The sequence below is a fragment of the Oncorhynchus mykiss genome, chromosome 4 (assembly GCF_057628025.1).
Source record: "Oncorhynchus mykiss isolate SJ-2025 chromosome 4, ASM5762802v1, whole genome shotgun sequence".
In the NCBI taxonomy this organism is placed as follows: Eukaryota; Metazoa; Chordata; class Actinopteri; order Salmoniformes; family Salmonidae; genus Oncorhynchus; species Oncorhynchus mykiss.
The window spans coordinates 4,166,634-4,185,868 of NC_143025.1; the positions used below are offsets into that span (position 1 = coordinate 4,166,634).

The 19,235-nt window shown below is 43.8% G+C and overlaps 1 protein-coding gene across 1 annotated transcript; it reads right to left on the reverse strand.

The window, feature by feature from the left end:
- On the reverse strand, positions 1-19,192 carry LOC118963981 (E3 ubiquitin-protein ligase TRIM16-like). The gene is made up of 6 exons (XM_090230899.1): positions 18,520-19,192; positions 17,586-17,681; positions 10,111-10,344; positions 1,605-1,764; positions 1,420-1,479; positions 1-1,186 (listed from the first exon to the last, which is right to left on the reverse strand). The coding sequence occupies exons 1-6, from the start codon at positions 19,099-19,101 to the stop codon at positions 660-662; spliced, it is 1,659 nt and encodes a 552-aa protein (XP_090087025.1). The 5' UTR covers positions 19,102-19,192; the 3' UTR covers positions 1-659.
- Positions 19,193-19,235: the final 43 nt, after the last annotated feature.

Sequence of the window (19,235 nt, forward strand, 5' to 3'; positions counted from 1 at the left end):
TGAAGTTGAGTGTTTTTTATTATTTCCCATCACCATAAATCATATTTAATCACTGAACAGTAGCAGACCTAACTTCATCTGTTCCTGACTCTGGATAGTGGATTAAAAAGACCATCAATCTCCAATGATATTAAAGTACTATTCTGAACATTACTGATATACTGAGTGGCAAGTCAAGATATCTGCTGGTTTTATTGTTTGGTCAACACCACCACCTGCTGGACAGGTATAATGTTGCTGGACTGAGCCGTATGGGAGGATGAAAGATGACACATTTAGGGCCGGTTTCCTGGACATCTACATTGAACATACTGTTTAGTCCAGGACTAGGATTAATCTGTGTCTGGGAAACCAGACCATATAGTTTAGTAGAAAGTAAGTGATACCAGCTTGTAGTGGGCTGACTAGTCCTGAATTGTCCTTTAGTTCCTGGACCATTTTCCATGCAGCTCCAGGTGACAGAGAACACATCAATTAGGACCGAGCCAACACGCTGATCAATGATACTGAGGAGAATTACATAGAGACAGAAAACCAACTGAGAAAACATATCAATGTTTCTGAATGACAACCAATATACATCAACACCAGACATCATGATTCATGGAAATGTACAAGATTAAAACATTGTATTGAATTTTAATTAATAATAAATCAGTTTACAGTTTAACCAGCTCCACAGTACCATAGAAAAATGGAAAATATCCAATCCCAAACCCAGGATAGAGGGGCTGAGTGAATGTGGTCTGGACTCTGTGGAGGAGGGTCATTGTGTCAGAGACACTGTAGAAGGACAGAGTACCTGCCTTGTGATCCAGGTACACTCCTACTCTGGAGGACTGAGGGCCTGATACTTTAGTCACAACATTATTGTGTCTGAACCAATAACCACCTCTATAGTACTCTAAATTCCATGACTTGTTATTGTGTCCAAATCCACTATCTGTCCCTGTTCTGCTGATGTCTTTATATGAGACTGCTGTAACAACATTACCACTCCACTCCACCTCCCAGTAACAGCGTCCAGACAGACCCTCTCTACACAGAACATGGTACTGGTTGGTGAATCTGTCTGGATGACAAGGATATGGTTGGACTTGTTCTGTATAGGTCACCTTTCTGTTCCCTTCAGACAGAGAGAGGTGTGTGTGTGCTGTGTTTGGGTCCAGTGTGAGCTGACAGGAATCTGGGAGAATTGCAGAGAGACCAATGAGGGGAGTCAGAACAATAAGTTTAGTCAGATACTGTATCTACCCTGTCTTTGATTAGAGCACAGCAGAGATCAAATCAGAGAAATATGAGGAGTCAGATAGATACCCAGTCTTTGATTAGATCTACTATTGCTATATATTTCTAGAGGGATTGTTAGGAGTGTCAGTAAAAAGAGACTGTTAGTTACTTCACAATATAGAGACTCACATTGTAACAACTGTTCTCTGGTCTTGGGCTCTGGAGGCAGTACAACATCCACTATATTCACTACAGACACACAAACACATTGACAGAGAGAGGGAATGTTATCATCAGACCATATTCCAAATGTATATGACTAGTAGGGAACTTTCAATGGTCTAAAGTTGATGTTCTTATTGTTTTCAACACACCTGTAGTGGAGATCTTGGTCCATTCTCCTTTAAGGAAGTCTTCTAGTTTCTCTCTCAGTTCAGACACAGTCTTACTCACATCTCCAAAGTACTGAAGAGGACGGACAACGATGCTGGGTAAGTCTGAAGATGCACTGATACTGGAGAGAGACTGATAACTCTGGAGAGAGAGAGAGAGACTGATAACTCTGGAGAGAGAGAGACATAACTCTGGAGAGAGAGAGACTGATAACTCTGGAGAGAGAGAGAGAGACTGATAACTCGGGAGAGAGAGAGAGAGACTGATAATTCTGGAGAGAGAGAGAGAGAGAGACTGATAACTATGGAGAGAGAGACAGTGACAGAGAGAGGGAGACATAGAGAGAGAGAGATGAGAGCTTGATAACTCTGGAGAGAGACAGAGAGAGAGAGAGAGAGAGAGAGACTGATAACTCTGGAGAGAGAGAGAGAGAGAGAGAGAGAGAGAGAGAGAGAGACAGAGAGAGACAGAGACAGAGACAGAGAGAGAGTGAGCGAGAGAGAGAGAGAGAGAAAGAGAGAGACAGAGATAGAGACAAAGAAAGAGAGAGAGTGAGAGACAGAGACAGACAGAGGGAGACAGAGAGAGAGACAGAGAGAGAGAGAGAGAGAGAGAGGGGGAGAGAGAGGGACGAACAGAGAGAGAGAGGGACGAACAGAGAGAGGGACGGACAGAGAGAGAGAGAGAGACGGACAGAGAGAGGGAGAGGGACGGACAGAGAGAGAGAGAGAGACGGACAGAGAGAGAGAGAGGGACGGAAACAGAGAAGGACAAAGAGGGACGGACAGAGAGTGAGAGAAGGGAACAGAGAAGGACAAAGAGGGACAGAGACAGAAGGACAGAGACAAAGAGACAGAGGGAGAGAGAGGGACAGACAGAGAGAGAGATAGGGACGGACAGAGTGAGAGAGAGGAACGGACAGAGTGAGAGAGAGGGACGGACAGAATGAGAGAGAGGAACGGATAGAGTGAGAGAGAGGAACGGACCGAGTAAACGAGAGGGAGAGAGACGGAAACAGAGAAGGACAAAGAGGGACGGACAGAGAGAGAGAGAAGGGAACAGAGAAGGACAGAGACAGAAGGACAGAGACAAAGAGACAGAGGGAGAGAGAGGGACGGACAGAGAGAGAGAGAGGGACGGACAGAGTGAGAGAGAGGGACGGACAGAGTGAGAGAGAGGGACGGGCAGAATGAGAGAGAGGAACGGATAGAGTGAGAGAGAGGAACGGACAGAGTAAAAGAGAGGGAGAGAGACGGACAGAGAGAGAGGGGAACGGACAGAGAGAGAGAGAGGGAAGGACAGAGAGAGAGAGAGGGACGGACAGAGAGAGAGAGGGACGGACAGAGAGAGAGAGAGGGACGGACAGAGAGAGAGAGGGACGGACAGAGAGAGAGAGAGAGAGGGAAGGACAGAGAGAGGGGGGCGGACACGGGAGAGAGAGAGAGGGACGGACAGAGAGAGAGAGAGAGGGACAGACAGAGAGAGGGAGAGAGGGACAGACAGAGAGAGAGAGGGACGGACAGAGAGAGGGAGGTACGGACAGAGAGAGAGGGGGACGGACAGAGAGAGAGAGAGGGAAGGACAGAGAGAGAGAGAGGGACGGACAGAGAGAGAGAGGGGGACGGACAGAGCTGAGTTAGTAATGTTTAGTCTGAAACGATATTTTATTTCCAAAAGCCAAGAAGAAAAATACACAACATTACTTTATAAGGACTGAATTCTAACATAATTCTACCAAGCTTGATACAGCTTCAACTAGCACTGACGTGTCAAGTGAGAGTTGTCAAAGCCCATTAGTCCAACAATGGCAGGAGAGTCACACAGTCTACCCCAACCAAATGGAGAGGCCTTAGAAGCTCCCTCCCGCTGTTCAGAGGTAATTAAAATACAGTACCCTTTGCATGTAAAGAATGATAAGGCAAGAAAAGATTACAAAATGAAGCTCCTTATGGAAAATCAAGAGACACTTTTTGCTGACTATTACAAAAATGGGAATATCAGCAACCTTATCTTCCACACAAACCATCCCCTGGCATGGCACAGTGCTATATTAGCACACAGAGGGGGGGTTAACGAGGGGTGGAAACTCAGAATACTTGATAACGAGGACTCTGAGTCAGGTAATATAAATATCTATAAGTCCGGAACAGTAATGGTACAGGGTAACCCCAAACAGTTTCAGCTGGACTTTCACCTAATCAAAGAATTAGCCCAGCAGGAGAAGCTCTCCCTTGATAAAGATACCCCCACACCGAGCGGGTCAGACCAGACCTCTTCATTATATAACCCCACAGGCGAGCAACCCCCAGCGGAGAGTTAACCTCCCAGCACAGATTACCACTCCCTCATTGAAATGAAGGACAAATTCACCCATCTGGAGGTAAGGCAGGTGGAGCTGGAACAGCAGGTGATTACACTTCAGTCAGCACAGACCCAGACAACAGTCCAGCACAACAACACCCCCTTAACCAGACCCGAAGAGCTGGAGGTGGACAGAGACATATCTGCACTCTGGACTGTGGTGAGACAACTTCAACAGGAGAAAGAGCAGAATCAGGAGAGGAACAGAGCATTAGAGGAGAGGATCAGACTGCTGGTGGAGGAGAGGTTGAAGGGGATGGAGGAGAGGGTGAGGGGGACGGCGTGTGACAGAGAACAACCCACTAGAGAGGTGGCCACCCCCACAGAGAAGCCAGCAGAACAGCCCACCTCAGCACCTGACAAAAGTCTCAACACCACAGCAGAACAGTCCACACCAGACCCTGACCATAGAGTAGACATCACAGCAGAACAGACAAATGAAGAACCACAAGCCCAGCGGCTCTCACCCCCTCTGAGCACCCCCCTGTCAGCCACCCTGATAGCCCTTCTGACAACCCCCTCACACCCACTGAGGACAAACACAAGACACAGATTGTACTACTTATGGACTCAAATGGGAAATATATAGAAGAAAAAAAACTTTTTCCCAAACACAGTGTGTCTAAACTCTGGTGTCCAAACACCCAGCGCGCCCTCGACCTTCTGTCTGAGGACCAACTAGGTTCACCCAGCCACATAATAATACACACAGGCACAAACGACCTGAGAGCACAGCAGGAAAGGGTGGCCACAGCACTGAAGGTAGTGATTGAAAAGGCTTCTTCTACTTTCCCCAACGCACAAGTGGTTATCTCCACCCTGCTACCACGAAAAGACTTCCACCCTGCCACAATACAGCGGGTAAACGCAAGTATTTCCCGTGACTGTGCCTCAAAACCAAATGTTTTCCTGGCCCACCACTCCACCCTGGACTTGAACAGCCTCTATGACCAGGTCCACCACTCCACCCTGGACTTGAACAGCCTCTATGACCAGGTCCACCTCTACAAGGCAGCAGTGCCCACCTTTGCCCGGACTCTAAAGGACATCGCTCTCAAACGTATCCCCAACACTTCACACAGGAGCAACAGATCAGTAGACACCCCACCCAGACCAGCGAGACACCCTCCCAGACCTGCAGGAACCCCCCCCCCCCCCCCCCCTGGACCTACACATAGAGGACCCACGCCAAGAGGAATTACATCCAGACCACAGTACACCCAGACACATCCACACCCCCACCCCAACCAATCAACACCCCCCCACGTCAACCATGCCCACACCCCATTTAGGCCCCCTCAGATCAGACCTATGCCACTCCTGCCCACCCCATGCACCCCTCCCCCGCAAAGAGGGCCTCAACATGGAAGCCACACATGCACCCAGGTAGTGAGCGGGCAAACAGTCCCAACCCCCACTCTCACACTCGCCCAAGCCAATAGCATGTACCAGATGCTCAGCAGGCTCTGCTCACACTTACTGGCCTGAGGCCAAACCACGACCAACAACACTGGACACTCTATGGAACAAAAAGCCTTCACTATATCATCCTGGAATATCCAAGGCCTGAGGTCATCTGCCTTTGGCCTAAAAAGCAGAAACTCGGACTTCATCAAAGAAATCGGTAATACAGACATTGTCATCTTGCAAGAAACCTGGTATAGAGGAGACGGACCCACTGTTTGCCCTCTAGGTTACAGAGAGCTGGTAGTCCCATCCACCAAACAACCAGGTGTGAAACAGGGAAGGGACTCAGGGGGTATGCTAATTTGATATAGAGCAGACCTAACTCACTCCATTAAATTCATCAAAACAGGAACATTCTACATTTGGCTAGAAATTCAAAAGGAAATTATCCTAACAGAGAAAAATGTCCTCCTGTGTGCTACCTATATCCCCCCACTAGAATCCCCATATTTTAATGAAGACAGCTTCTCCATCCTGGGGGGGGAACTCAATCATTTCCAGGCCCAGGGACATGTACTAGTCTGTGGCGACCTAAATGCCAGAACCGGACAAGAACCTGACACCCTCAGCACACAGGGGGACAAACACCTGCCTGGAGGTGACAGCATTCCCTCCCACATATGCCCCCCTAGGCACGACTATGACAATATAAACAACAAAAACGGGTCACAACTCCTGCAGCTCTGTCGCACGCTGGGTATATACATAGTCAACGGAAGGCTTCGAGGGGACTCCTATGGTAGGTACACCTATACCTCATCTCTTGGCAGTAGTACTGTAGACTACTGTACTTTACTGTACTGTACTGTACTGTACTTTATCACTGTATCACTGTACTTGGCAGTAGTACTGTAGACTACTGTACTTTACTGTACTGTACTGTACTTTATCACTGACCTCAACCCAGAGTCTCTCAGAGCGTTCACAGTCAGCCCACTGACACCCTATCAGACCACAGCAAAATCACAGTCTACTTAAACAGAGCAATACTCAATCATGAGGCATCAAAGCCAAAGGAACTGAGTAAAATTAAGAAATGCTATAGATTGAAGGACTGCAGTTTGGAAACCTACCAAAAAACAATTAGGCAACAACAAATTCAATCCCTTTTAGACAATTTCCTGGGTAAAACGTTCCACTGTAATAGTGAAGGTGTAAACTTGGCAGTAGAAAATCTTAACAGTATATTTGACCTCTCAGCTTCCCTATCAAATCTAAGAATCTCAAATAGAAAACCGAAGAAAATTAACAATAATGACAAATGGTTTGATGAAGTATGCAAAAATCTAAGAAAGAAATTGAGAAACCTGTCCAACCAAAAACATAGAGACCCGGAAAACCTGAGTCTACGCCTTCACTATGGTGAATCACTAAAACAATACAGAAATACACTACGGAAAAAGAAGGAACAGCATGTCAGAAACCAGCTCATTGTAATTGAAGAATCCATAGGCTCTAACCACTTCTGGGAAAATTGGAAAACACTAAACAAACAACAACACGAAGAATTATCTATCCAAAATGGAGATGTATGGGTAAAACACTTCTCCAATCTTTTTGGCTCTATAACAAAGAATAAAGAGCAAAAACTTATACATGATCAAAAACAGATCTTAGAATCAACTATTAAAGACTATCAGAACCCACTGGATTCTCCAAATACATTGAATGAGCTACAGGACAAAATAAAAACCCTCCAACCCAAAAAGGCCTGTGGTGTTGATGGTATCCTCAATGAAATGATCAAATATACAGACAACAAATTCCAATTGGCTATACTAAAACTCTTTAACATCATACTTAGCTCTGGCATCTTCCCCAATATTTGGAACCAAGGACTGATCACCCCAATCCACAAAAGTGGAGACAAATTTGACCCCAATAACTACCGTGGAACATGTGTCAACAGTAACCTTGGGAAAATCCTCTGCATTATCATTAACAGCAGACTTGTACATTTCCCCAATGAAAACAATGTACTGAGCAAATGTCAAATTGGCTTTTTACCAAATTACCGTACAACAGACCATGTATTCACCCTGCACACCCTAATTGACAACCAAACAAACCAAAACAAAGGCAAAGTCTTCTCATGCTTTGTTGATTTCAAAAAAGCCTTTGACTCAATTTGGCATGAGAGTCTGCTATACAAACTGATGGAAAATAGTGTTGGGGGTGAAACATACGACATTATAAAATCCATGTACACAAGCAACAAGTGTGCGGTTAAAATTGGCAAAAAACACACACATTTCTTCACACAGGGTCGTGGGGTTAGACAGGGATGCAGCTTAAGCCAAACCTTCTTCAACATATATATCAACGAATTGGAGCGGGCACTAGAAAAGTCTGCAGCACCCGGCCTCCCCCTGCTAGAATCCGAAGTCAAATGTCTGCTGTTTGCTGATGATCTGGTGCTTCTGTCACCAACCAAGGAGGGCCTACAGCAGCACCTAGATCTTATGCACATATTCTGTCAGACCTGGGCCCTTACAGTAAATCTCAGTAAGACCAAAATAATGGTGTTCCAAAAAAGGTCCAGTCACCAGGACCACATTTACAAATTCCATCTAGACACTGTTGCCCTAGAGCACACAAAAAACTATACATACCTTGGCCTAAACATCAGCGCCACAGGTAACTTTCACAAAGCTGTGAACGATCTGAGAGACAAGGCAAGAAGGGCATTCTATGCCATCAAAAGGAACATCAATTTCAACATACCAATTAGGATTTGGCTAAAAATACTTGAATCAGTCATAGAGCCCATTGCCCTTTATGGTTGTGAGGTCTGGGGTCCGCTCACCAACCAAGACTTCCCAAAATGGGACAAACACCAAATTGAGACTCTGCACGCAGAATTCTGCAAAAATATAATCCGTGTACAACGTAGAACACCAAATAATGCATGCAGAGCAGAATTAGGCCGATACCCACTAATTATCAAAATCCAGAAAAGAGCCGTTAAATTCTATAACCACCTAAAAGGAAGCGATTCCCAAACCTTCCATAACAAAGCCATCACCTACAGAGAGATGAACCTGGAGAAGAGTCCCCTAAGCAAGCTGGTCCAGGGGCTCTGTTCACAAACACAAACACACCCTACAGAGCCCCAGGACAGCAGCGCAATTAGACCCAACCAAATCATGAAAAAACAAAAAGATAATTACTTGACACATTGGAAAGAATTAACAAAAAAACAGAGCAAACTATAATGCTATTTGGCCCTACACAGAGAGTACACAGCGGCGGAATACCTGACCACTGTGACTGACCCAAAATTAAGGAAAGCTTTGACTATGTACAGACTCAGTGAGCATAGCCTTGCTATTGAGAAAGGCCGCCGTAGGCAGACTTGGCTCTCAAGAGAAGACAGGCTATGTGCTCACTGCCCAAAAAATGAGGTGGAAACTGAGCTGCACTTCATAACCTCCTGCCCAATGTATGACCATATTAGAGAGACATATTTCTCTCAGATTACACAGATCCACAAAGAATTCGAAAACAAATCCAATTTTGAAAAACTCTCATATATACTGGGTGAAATTCCACAGTGTGCCATCACAGCAGCAAGATTTGTGACCTGTTGCCACGAGAAAAGGGCAACCAGTGAAGAACAAACACCATTGTAAATACAACCCATATTTATGCTTATTTATTTTATCTTGTGTCCTTTAACCATTTGTACATTGTTAAAACACTGTATGTATATAATATGACATTTGTAATGTCTTTATTGTATTGACACTTCTGTATGTGTAATGTTTACTGTTCATTTTTATTGTTTTTCACTTTATATATTCACTTTATATATTATCTACCTCACTTGCTTTTTCAATGTTAACACATGTTTCCCATGCCAATAAACCCTTGAATTGAATTGAAAAATTGAGAGGGATGGACAGAGAGAGAGAGAGAGAGGTACGGACAGAGAGAGGGAGGGACGGACAGAGAGAAAGAGAGAGAGACAGACAGAGAGAGAGGGACTGACAGAGAGAGGGAGAGACCGACAGAGAGAGAGAGGGGGACGGACAGAGAGAGAGAGAGAGAGGGACGCACAGAGAGAGAGGGACAAACGGAGAGAGAGAGAGAGAGAGAGAGGGACGGACGGACAGAGAGAGAGAGGGACGGACAGAGAGAGAGAGGGACGGACAGAGAGAGAGATAGAGAGGGACGGACAGAGGGAGAGGGACGGACAGAGAGAGAGAGAGGAACAGACAGAGAGAGAGAGAGAGGGACGGACAGAGATAGAGAGAGGGACAGACAGAGAGAGAGAGAGGGACGAACAGAGAGAGAGAGAGAGGGACGGACAGAGAGAGAGAGAGGGACGGACAGAGAGAGAGGGACGGACAGAGAGAGAGGGATGGACGGACAGAGAGAGGGATGGACAGAGAGAGAGAGGGAGGCAGAGACAGAGAGAGAGACGGATGGACAGAGAGAGTGACAGAGAGAGGGAGAGACAGGGACGGACAGAGAGAGAGGGACGGACAGACAGAGAGAGAGACAGGGACGGACAGAGAGAGTGAGAGAGAGAGGGGCAGACAGACAGAGAGAGAGGGACGGTCAGACAGAGAGACAGACAGGACAACATAATGATTGAGATTAATAGTTTCTCAATCAGTTAATTTCATATCACATGTAACGAGACAATTTAGTTACCTGGAGGAAATGGATGTGATCCTCTGTGTGTGAGAGCTGCTCCAGCTCAGTGCTTCTCTTCCTCAGTTCAGCTATCTCCTGCTTCAGTTGCTCCAGGAGTCCTTCAGCTTGACTCACTTGAGCCTTCTCTTGGGCTCTGATCAGCTCCTTCACCTCAGAGCTCCTTCTCTCAATGGAGCGGATCAGCTCAGTAAAGATCTGATCACTGTCCTCCACTGCTGCCTGTGCAGAGCGCTGGAGAGAGAGAGAGAGAGAGAGAGAGTATAGAGCAGACCTAACTCACTCCATTAAATTAATCAAAACAGGAACATTCTACATTTGGCTAGATATTCAAAAGGAAATTATCCTAACAGATAAAAATGTCCTCCTGTGTGCTACCTATATCCACCCACTAGAATCCCCATACTTTAATGAAGACAGCTTCTCCATCCTGGAGGGGGAAATCAGTCATTTCCAGGCCCAGGGACATGTACTAGTCTGTGGCGACCTAAATGCCAGAACCGGACAAGAACCTGACACCCTCAGCACACAGGGGGACAAACACCTGCCTGGAGGTGACAGCATTCCATCCCACATATGCCCCCCTAGGCACGACTATGACAACATTACCAACAAAAACGGGTCACAACTCCTGCAGCTCTGTCGCACGCTGGGTATGTACATAGTCAATGGTAGGCTTCAAGGGGACTCCTATGGTAGGTACACCTATACCTCATCTCTTGGCAGTAGTACTGTAGACTACTTTATCACTGACCTCAACCCAGAGTCTCTCAGAGCGTTCCCAGTCAGCCCACTGACACCCCTATCAAACCACGGCAAAATCACAGTACTTAAACAGAGCAATACTCAATCATGAGGCATCAAAGCCAAAGGAACTGAGTAATATTAAGAAATGTTATAGATGGAAGAAATGCAGTTTGGAAACCTACCAAAAAACAATTAGGCAACAACAAATTAAATCCCTTTTAGACAATTTCCTGGGTAAAACGTTCCGCTGTAATAGTGAAGGTGTAAACTTGGCAGTAGAAAATCTTAGCAGTATATTTGACGTCTCAGCTTCCCTATCAAATCTAAAAATCTCAAATAGATAACCGAAGAAAATTAACAATAATGACAAATGGTTTGATGAAGTATGCAAAAATCTAAGAAAGAAATTGAGAAACCTGTCCAACCAAAAACATAGAGACCCGGAAAACCTGAGTCTATGCCTTCACTATGGTGAATCACTAAAACAATACAGAAATACACTACGGAAAAAGAAGGAACAGCATGTCAGAAATGATCTCAATGTAATTGAAGAATCCATAGACTCTAACCACTTCTGGGAAAATTGGAAAACAGTAAACAAACAACAACACAAAGAATTATCTATCAAAAATGGAGATGTATGGGTTAACCACTTCTCCAATCTTTTTGGCTCTATAACAAAGAATAAAGAGCAAAAACATATACATGATCAAAAACAGATCTTAGAATCATCTATTAAAGACTACCAGAACCCACTGGATTCTCCAATTACATTGAATGAGTTACAGGACAAAATAAAAACCCTCCAACCCAAAAAGGCCTGTGGTGTTGATGGTATCCTCAATGAAATGATCAAATATACAGACAACAAATTCCAATTGGCTATACTAAAACTCTTTAACATCATCCTTAGCTCTGGCATCTTCCCCAATATTTGGAACCAAGGACTGATCACCCCAATCCACAAAAGTGGAGACAAATTTGACCCCAATAACTACCGTGGAATATGCGTCAACACTAACCTTGGGAAAATCCTCTGCATTATGATTAACAGCAGACTCGTACATTTCCTCAATGAAAACAATGTACTGAGCAAATGTCAAATTGGCTTTTTACCAAATTACCGTACAACAGACCATGTATTCACCCTGCACACCCTAATTGACAACCAAACAAACCAAAACAAAGGCAAAGTCTTCTCATGCTTTGTTGATTTCAAAAAAGCCTTTGACTCAATTTGGCATGAGGGTCTGCTATACAAACTGATGGAAAGTGGTGTTGGGGGTAAAACATACAACATTATAAAATCCATGAACACAAACAACAAGTGTGCGCTTAAAATTGGCCAAAAACACATTTCTTCACACAGGGTCGTGGGGTTAGACAGGGATGCAGCTTAAGCCCCACACTCTTCAACATATATATCAACGAATTGGCGCGGGCACTTGGAATGTCTGCAGCACCCGGCCTCACCCTACTAGAATCCGAAGTCAAATGTCTGCTGTTTGCTGATGATCTGGTGCTTCTGTCACCAACCAAGGAGGGCCTACAGCAGCACCTAGATCTTATGCACATATTCTGTCAGACCTGGGCCCTGACAGTAAATCTCAGTAAGACCAAAATAATGGTGTTCCAAAAAAGGTCCAGTCACCAGGACCACAAATACAAATTCCATCTAGACACTGTTGCCCTAGAGCACACAAAAAACTATACATACCTTGGCCTAAACATCAGCGCCACAGGTAACTTCCACAAAGCTGTGAACGATCTGAGAGACAAGGCAAGAAGGGCATTCTATGCCATCAAAAGGAACATCAATTTATACATACCAATTAGGATTTGGCTAAAAATACTTGAATCAGTCATAGAGCCCATTGCCCTTTATGGTTGTGAGGTCTGGGGTCCGCTCACCAACCAAGACTTCACAAAATGGGACAAACACCAAATTGAGACTCTGCACGCAGAATTCTGCAAAAATATCCTCCGTGTACAACGTAGAACACCAAATAATGCATGCAGAGCAGAATTAGGCCGATACCCACTAATTATCAAAATCCAGAAAAGAGCCGTTAAATTCTACAACCACCTAAAAGGAAGTGATTCATAAACCTTCCATAACAAAGCCATCACCTACAGAGAGATGAACCTGGAGAAGAGTCCCCTAAGCAAGCTGGTCCTGGGGCTCTGTTCGCAAACACAAACACACCCTACAGAGCCCCAGGACAACAGCACAATTAGACCCAACCAAATCATGAGAAAACAAACAGATAATTACTTGACACATTGGAAAGAATTAACAAAAAAACAGAGCAAACTAGAATGCTACTTGGCCCTAAACAGAGAGTACACAGCGTCAGAATACCTGACCACTGTGACTGACCCAAAATTAAGGAAAGCTTTGACTATGTACAGACTCAGTGAGCATAGCCTTGCTATTGAGAAAGGCCGCCGTAGGCAGACATGGCTCTCAAGAGAAGACAGGCTATGTGCTCACTGCCCACAAAATGAGGTGGAAACTGAGCTGCACTTCCTAACCTCCTGCCCAATGTATGACCATATTAGAGAGACATATTTCCCTCAGATTACACAGATCCACAAAGAATTCGAAAACAAATCCAAATTTGAAAAACTCCCATATCTACTGGGTGAAATTCCACAGTGTGCCATCACAGCAGCAAGATTTGTGACCTGTTGCCACGAGAAAAGGGCAACCAGTGAAGAACACACACCATTGTAAATACAACCCATATTTATGCTTATTTCTTTTATCTTGTGTCCTTTAACCATTTGTACATTGTTAAAACACTGTATATATATATATAATATGACATTTGTAATGTCTTTACTGTTTTGAAACCTCTGTATGTGTAATGTTTACTGTTAATTTTTGTTGTTTTTCACTTTATATATTCACTTTGTATGTTGTCTACCTCACTTGCTTTGGCAATGTTAACACATGTTTCCCATGCCAATAAAGCCATTGAATTGAATTGAATTGAGAGAGAGAGAGAGAGACTGAGAGAGAGAGAGAGACAGAGAGAGGGGGACAGTAGTTTCTGCACCACATTGAGTCAGATATCTGCCACCCTGCTCTCCAGGTCCACCAGGCCTTGTCCCCCCTCTCGACAGACAGGTACAGAACACCTCTTGGTCCTGCTCTACTCTCCTCCCTCCTGGACAGACAGGTACAGAACACCTCTTGGTATATCATATATATATATATATATATATACAGTGTCTTGCGAAAGTATTCGGCCCCCTTGAACTTTGCGACCTTTTGCCACATTTCAGGCTTCAAACATAAAGATATAAAACTGTCTTTTTTTGTGAAGAATCAACAACAAATGGGACACAATCATGAAGTGGAACGACATTTATTGGATATTTCAAACTTTTTTAACAAATCAAAAACTGAAAAATTGGGCGTGCAAAATTATTCAGCCCCCTTAAGTTAATACTTTGTAGCGCCACCTTTTGCTGTGATTACAGCTGTAAGTCGCTTGGGGTATGTCTCTATCAGTTTTGCACATCGAGAGACTGACATTTTTTCCCATTCCTCCTTGCAAAACAGCTCGAGCTCAGTGAGGTTGGATGGAGAGCATTTGTGAACAGCAGTTTTCAGTTCTTTCCACAGATTCTCGATTGGATTCAGGTCTGGACTTTGACTTGGCCATTCTAACACCTGGATATGTTTATTTTTGAACCATTCCATTGTAGATTTTGCTTTATGTTTTGGATCATTGTCTTGTTGGAAGACAAATCTCCGTCCCAGTCTCAGGTCTTTTGCAGACTCCATCAGGTTTTCTTCCAGAATGGTCCTGTATTTGGCTCCATCCATCTTCCCATCAATTTTAACCATCTTCCCTGTCCCTGCTGAAGAAAAGCAGGCCCAAACCATGATGCTGCCACCACCATGTTTGACAGTGGGGATGGTGTGTTCAGCTGTGTTGCTTTTACGCCAAACATAACGTTTTTCATTGTTGCCAAAAAGTTCAATTTTGGTTTCATCTGACCAGAGCACCTTCTTCCACATGTTTGGTGTGTCTCCCAGGTGGCTTGTGGCAAACTTTAAACTACACTTTTTATGGATATCTTTAAGAAATGGCTTTCTTCTTGCCACTCTTCCATAAAGGCTAGATTTGTGCAATATACGACTGATTGTTGTCCTATGGACAGAGTCTCCCACCTCAGCTGTAGATCTCTGCAGTTCATCCAGAGTGATCATGGGCCTCTTGGCTGCATCTCTGATCAGTCTTCTCCTTGTATGAGCTGAAAGTTTAGAGGGACGGCCAGGTCTTGGTAGATTTGCAGTGGTCTGATACTCCTTCCATTTCAATATTATCGCTTGCACAGTGCTCCTTGGGATGTTTAAAGCTTGGGAAATATTTTTGTATCCAAATCCGGCTTTAAACTTCTTCACAACAGTATCTCGGACTTGCCTGGTGTGTTCCTTGTTCTTCATGATGCTCTCTGTGCTTTTAACGGACCTCTGAGACTATCACGGTGCAGGTGCATTTATACGGAGACATGATTACACACAGGTGGATTGTATTTATCATCATTAGTCATTTAGGTCAACATTGGATCATTCAGAGATCCTCACTGAACTTCTGGAAAGAGGTTGCTGCACTGAAAGTAAAGGGGCTGAATAATTTTGCACGCCCAATTATTCAGTTTTTGATTTGTTAAAAAAGTTTGAAATATCCAATAAATGTCGTTCCACTTCATGATTGTGTCCCACTTGTTGTTGATTCTTCACAAAAAAAGACAGTTTTATATCTTTATGTTTGAAGCCTGAAATGTAGCAAAAGGTCGCAAAGTTCAAGGGGGCCGAATACTTTCGCAAGGCACTGTATATATCATATCATCATTCAGGAAGTTATGCACAACAAGCATATCTTTGGGAGGACGTCCAGCCTCTCTTTTCCGGGCAAGAAAGTTTCTGTCAACCAACATGTCTTCTGTTTTGACATCCATACCGTTGTTCTTGGTAAACTCAGTTCAGCATGATGTATCTAGGAAGTTGTTTGAGTTTTATTTTAGTTTTACTATTGACAGTTCCCTCTATTTGTGCTTTCACTAGATTCATCATTGGCACAGAAAGAGAGTCCCTGTCTTCCTAACATTGATGTGACCACAACAATTCTCCTCAGATACTCCCTTCTCTCTGCAATATCACCAGCATGGTCAGATGTTAAAATTTTAGCAATGTTCCCATGATTGATAGTTTCCTGGTAGCTTTGCCACAACACTGTCTCTGTGTGTCTGTGTCATCTCATGTTTGACAAAGGTAAACTAAGATTTTTTCCAAATGTTGCAGCCATTACTGACAAAATAATCAAATGTAATGTTTTTACCAAAAACTCTACATGGAAAGCAGAAAGCTGTGATCAATTAAATACAAAGTTAACTAGATATTATCTGTGTCATTTATAGCCTGGCACAGATAGTAAAACTACATTAAATACAACGTTATCTAGATATTATCTAGATATTATCTGTGTCATTTATAGCCTGGCACAGATAGTAAAACTACTGTAGCGACCCGCACAGACAGCTGTGTGTTATGTGTTCGGCTATTATTTGGTTGTGTTGTACTTACCAGTTCCCAGTGTTTGCGGGGTTCGACATGCCAATCAACATGCTATCTGCCAATCACAGGAATAGCTGGGATGTTCTGATGCCGGGCATCCTGGTGGTTGGCGGAGTGGCGTGGAGGGGGCGGGGCATTGGAAGTTAAGGTTTAGCCTTTGTTCTCTCTCTTACATCTGGCCTTCACAAGAGAAGGTCCCGATTGGCTTGTGGGGTATCTTTCATTTATTTGGCGTGAGCTAAGGCCAAACAGTAGCCTGTGTAAAGTTGGTAATAAACCGTCAACTCAATCCTCTGTCTGGACAATTGTTCCTTTATGATCTAGTCAGGTCATTACACTACAGGCAGCCTCACATAAAAACCTATTGATTAACAAAGCTTTGATTATGACCAAAGTCTATAGTAGTGTAGGTTGACGGAGAGAAAATAAATCACAGAGAAAATATATTGACTGATATATTGAATTGTTTAGGGAAGCTTTAGCTTTGGCTTTAATATATTCTGAAAATACTTGAAAACCAAAAGAGAAAAGAATAGTAGCCCTCCTCAGGAACCACAAAACCCTCACAGACGAACTTCTTCTTCTATGATATAATGGAGGTCCTAAAAACCAACATTAAAGGTGCATGGCGCCACCTACTGTGCTGGAGTGCGTTCAATCACGGTTTACACCACTCTAAATCCTCCTACCTAACTCAGAATTTCTGAGAAAATAAAAGAGTCCTACTAACTTCTAATAGACCCTCCCCCATCCCCCAAATCCCTTCCAAGTGTAATGTTTACTGTTAATTTCTGATTGTTTATTTCACTTTTGTTTATTGTCTATTTCACTTGCTTTGGCAATGTAAACATATATTTCCATGCCAATAAAGCCCTATGAATTTAATTCAATTGAGAGAGAGACATTTCCATTTTAATGTCTAGGGGACATGAGTCGTCATGGTTACTCATGGTTATGTGATGAGGCAGCCCAGTCAGTTACATGAACCAGTCTATTCTCTGAAAGGGGTCCAGACAGCCTGGTCCCAACAGTGGGGTCAGTGGGATTGGATAGGGGCCCCTCTCTCTCTCTCTCTCTCTCTCTGACTGGAGGAGAGAAGTGAAATGGTGTGTCTCCTCTGATCAACAACACTCACCTTGAAAGACTCCACAGCCTGTTGAAGCTCCTTCAGCTCCTTCTCTCTCTCCTGGAATCTCTGCTGGACCTTCTTCTGACTCATCCCCAGCTGCCTCTGTGGAGAATCACTCTTCAATGAGCTACCAAGCTTTATTAGTCCAGTAGATCAATAGTATAGTAATGTGACATAGGACCCATAGAGAGGAAGGTCTACAATCCCGAGGAAGTCCCTTTACAATATGATATTATGTTGCTATGTGAATGATTATAGTTTTTATGGTAGAACTACATGTATCAAGGCGTTGAGACTGAACTTTGGACTCATAAAAGGCCATTCAGAATGATAATAGTGTTTGACTTTAGAAAATGGTGATACATTTGGAGAATCTGGGTTAACAATTCTATATACTCAAGGTTTGTGTTCATTTTTGTGGATCCATTTCATATTGTATATAATATAATGATCTCATATTCAAACATATTTAGTTCCTACTGTATCTTTAATTCCTTGTTTATCAGACAGTCACCAACAAGTTTAATTTTTTTTTATTTTTTTTATTTCACCTTTAATTTAACCAGGTAGTTGAGAACAAGTTCTCATTTGCAACTGCGACCTGGCCAAGATAAAGCATAGCAGTATGAGCAGACAACACAGAGTTACACATGGAGTAAACAATTAACAAGTCAATAACACAGTAGAAAACAAAGGGGGAGTCTATATACAATGTGTGCAAAAGGCATGAGGAGGTAGGCGAATGATAATAGTGTTTGACTTTAGAAAATGGTGATACATTTGTAACAAACTCAATATACTCAATGTTTGTGTTCATATTTGTGGATCCATTTCATATTGTAGATAATATAATGATCTCATATTCAAACAGTCTTAGTTCCTACTGTATCTTTAATTCTTAGTTTATCAGACAGTCACCAACAAGTTGTTCTGGTCTTACCTGTTTCTCAGTCCTCTCTGCTGCAGCTGACACTGTATCATGGCCTTTATGTTCATCTATTGTACACAGATAACAGATACACTGCTGATCGGTACGACAGTAAACCTCCAGCAGTTTGTCATGATGAGAGCAGATCTTCTCCTGTAGTTGTGCGGTGGCTTTGACCAGCTTGTGCTTCTTCAAAGCAGGAGATTCATAGTGAGATTGGAGGTGAGTCTCACAGTAAGAGGCCAGACACACCAGACAGGACATGAGGGCTTTCTGCTTTCTGGTCCCGGTGCAGACATCACACGCCACATCTCCAGGTCCAGCATAGCACAGGGCAGGAGGGGGAGCAGCCTGGAGTCCTGTCTTCTTCCGTTTCTCCACCACTTCAGCCAGCACAATGTTTCTCTTCAGAACAGGCCTTGGGATAAAGGTCTGTCTGCACTGTGGACAGCTGTAGACACCTTTCAGATCATCCTGATCCCAGCTTTCTTTAATACAGCCCATACAGTAACTGTGTCCACAGGCAGTAGTCACCGGATCCTTCAGTAGATCCAGACAGATGGAGCAACAGAACAGTTCCTGATTCTCTGCCATTTTGGTGCTCTCTCCCGTAGGTTAAGCAGTGGCAGTGTGAAAGATTACTTTCTGTTTCATGGAACTCTACACCAGAGGACAGGGAGTGGCTTCCTCCTGGACTCTGTTCCCTGTATGTAGAGGGGGAGTGGCTT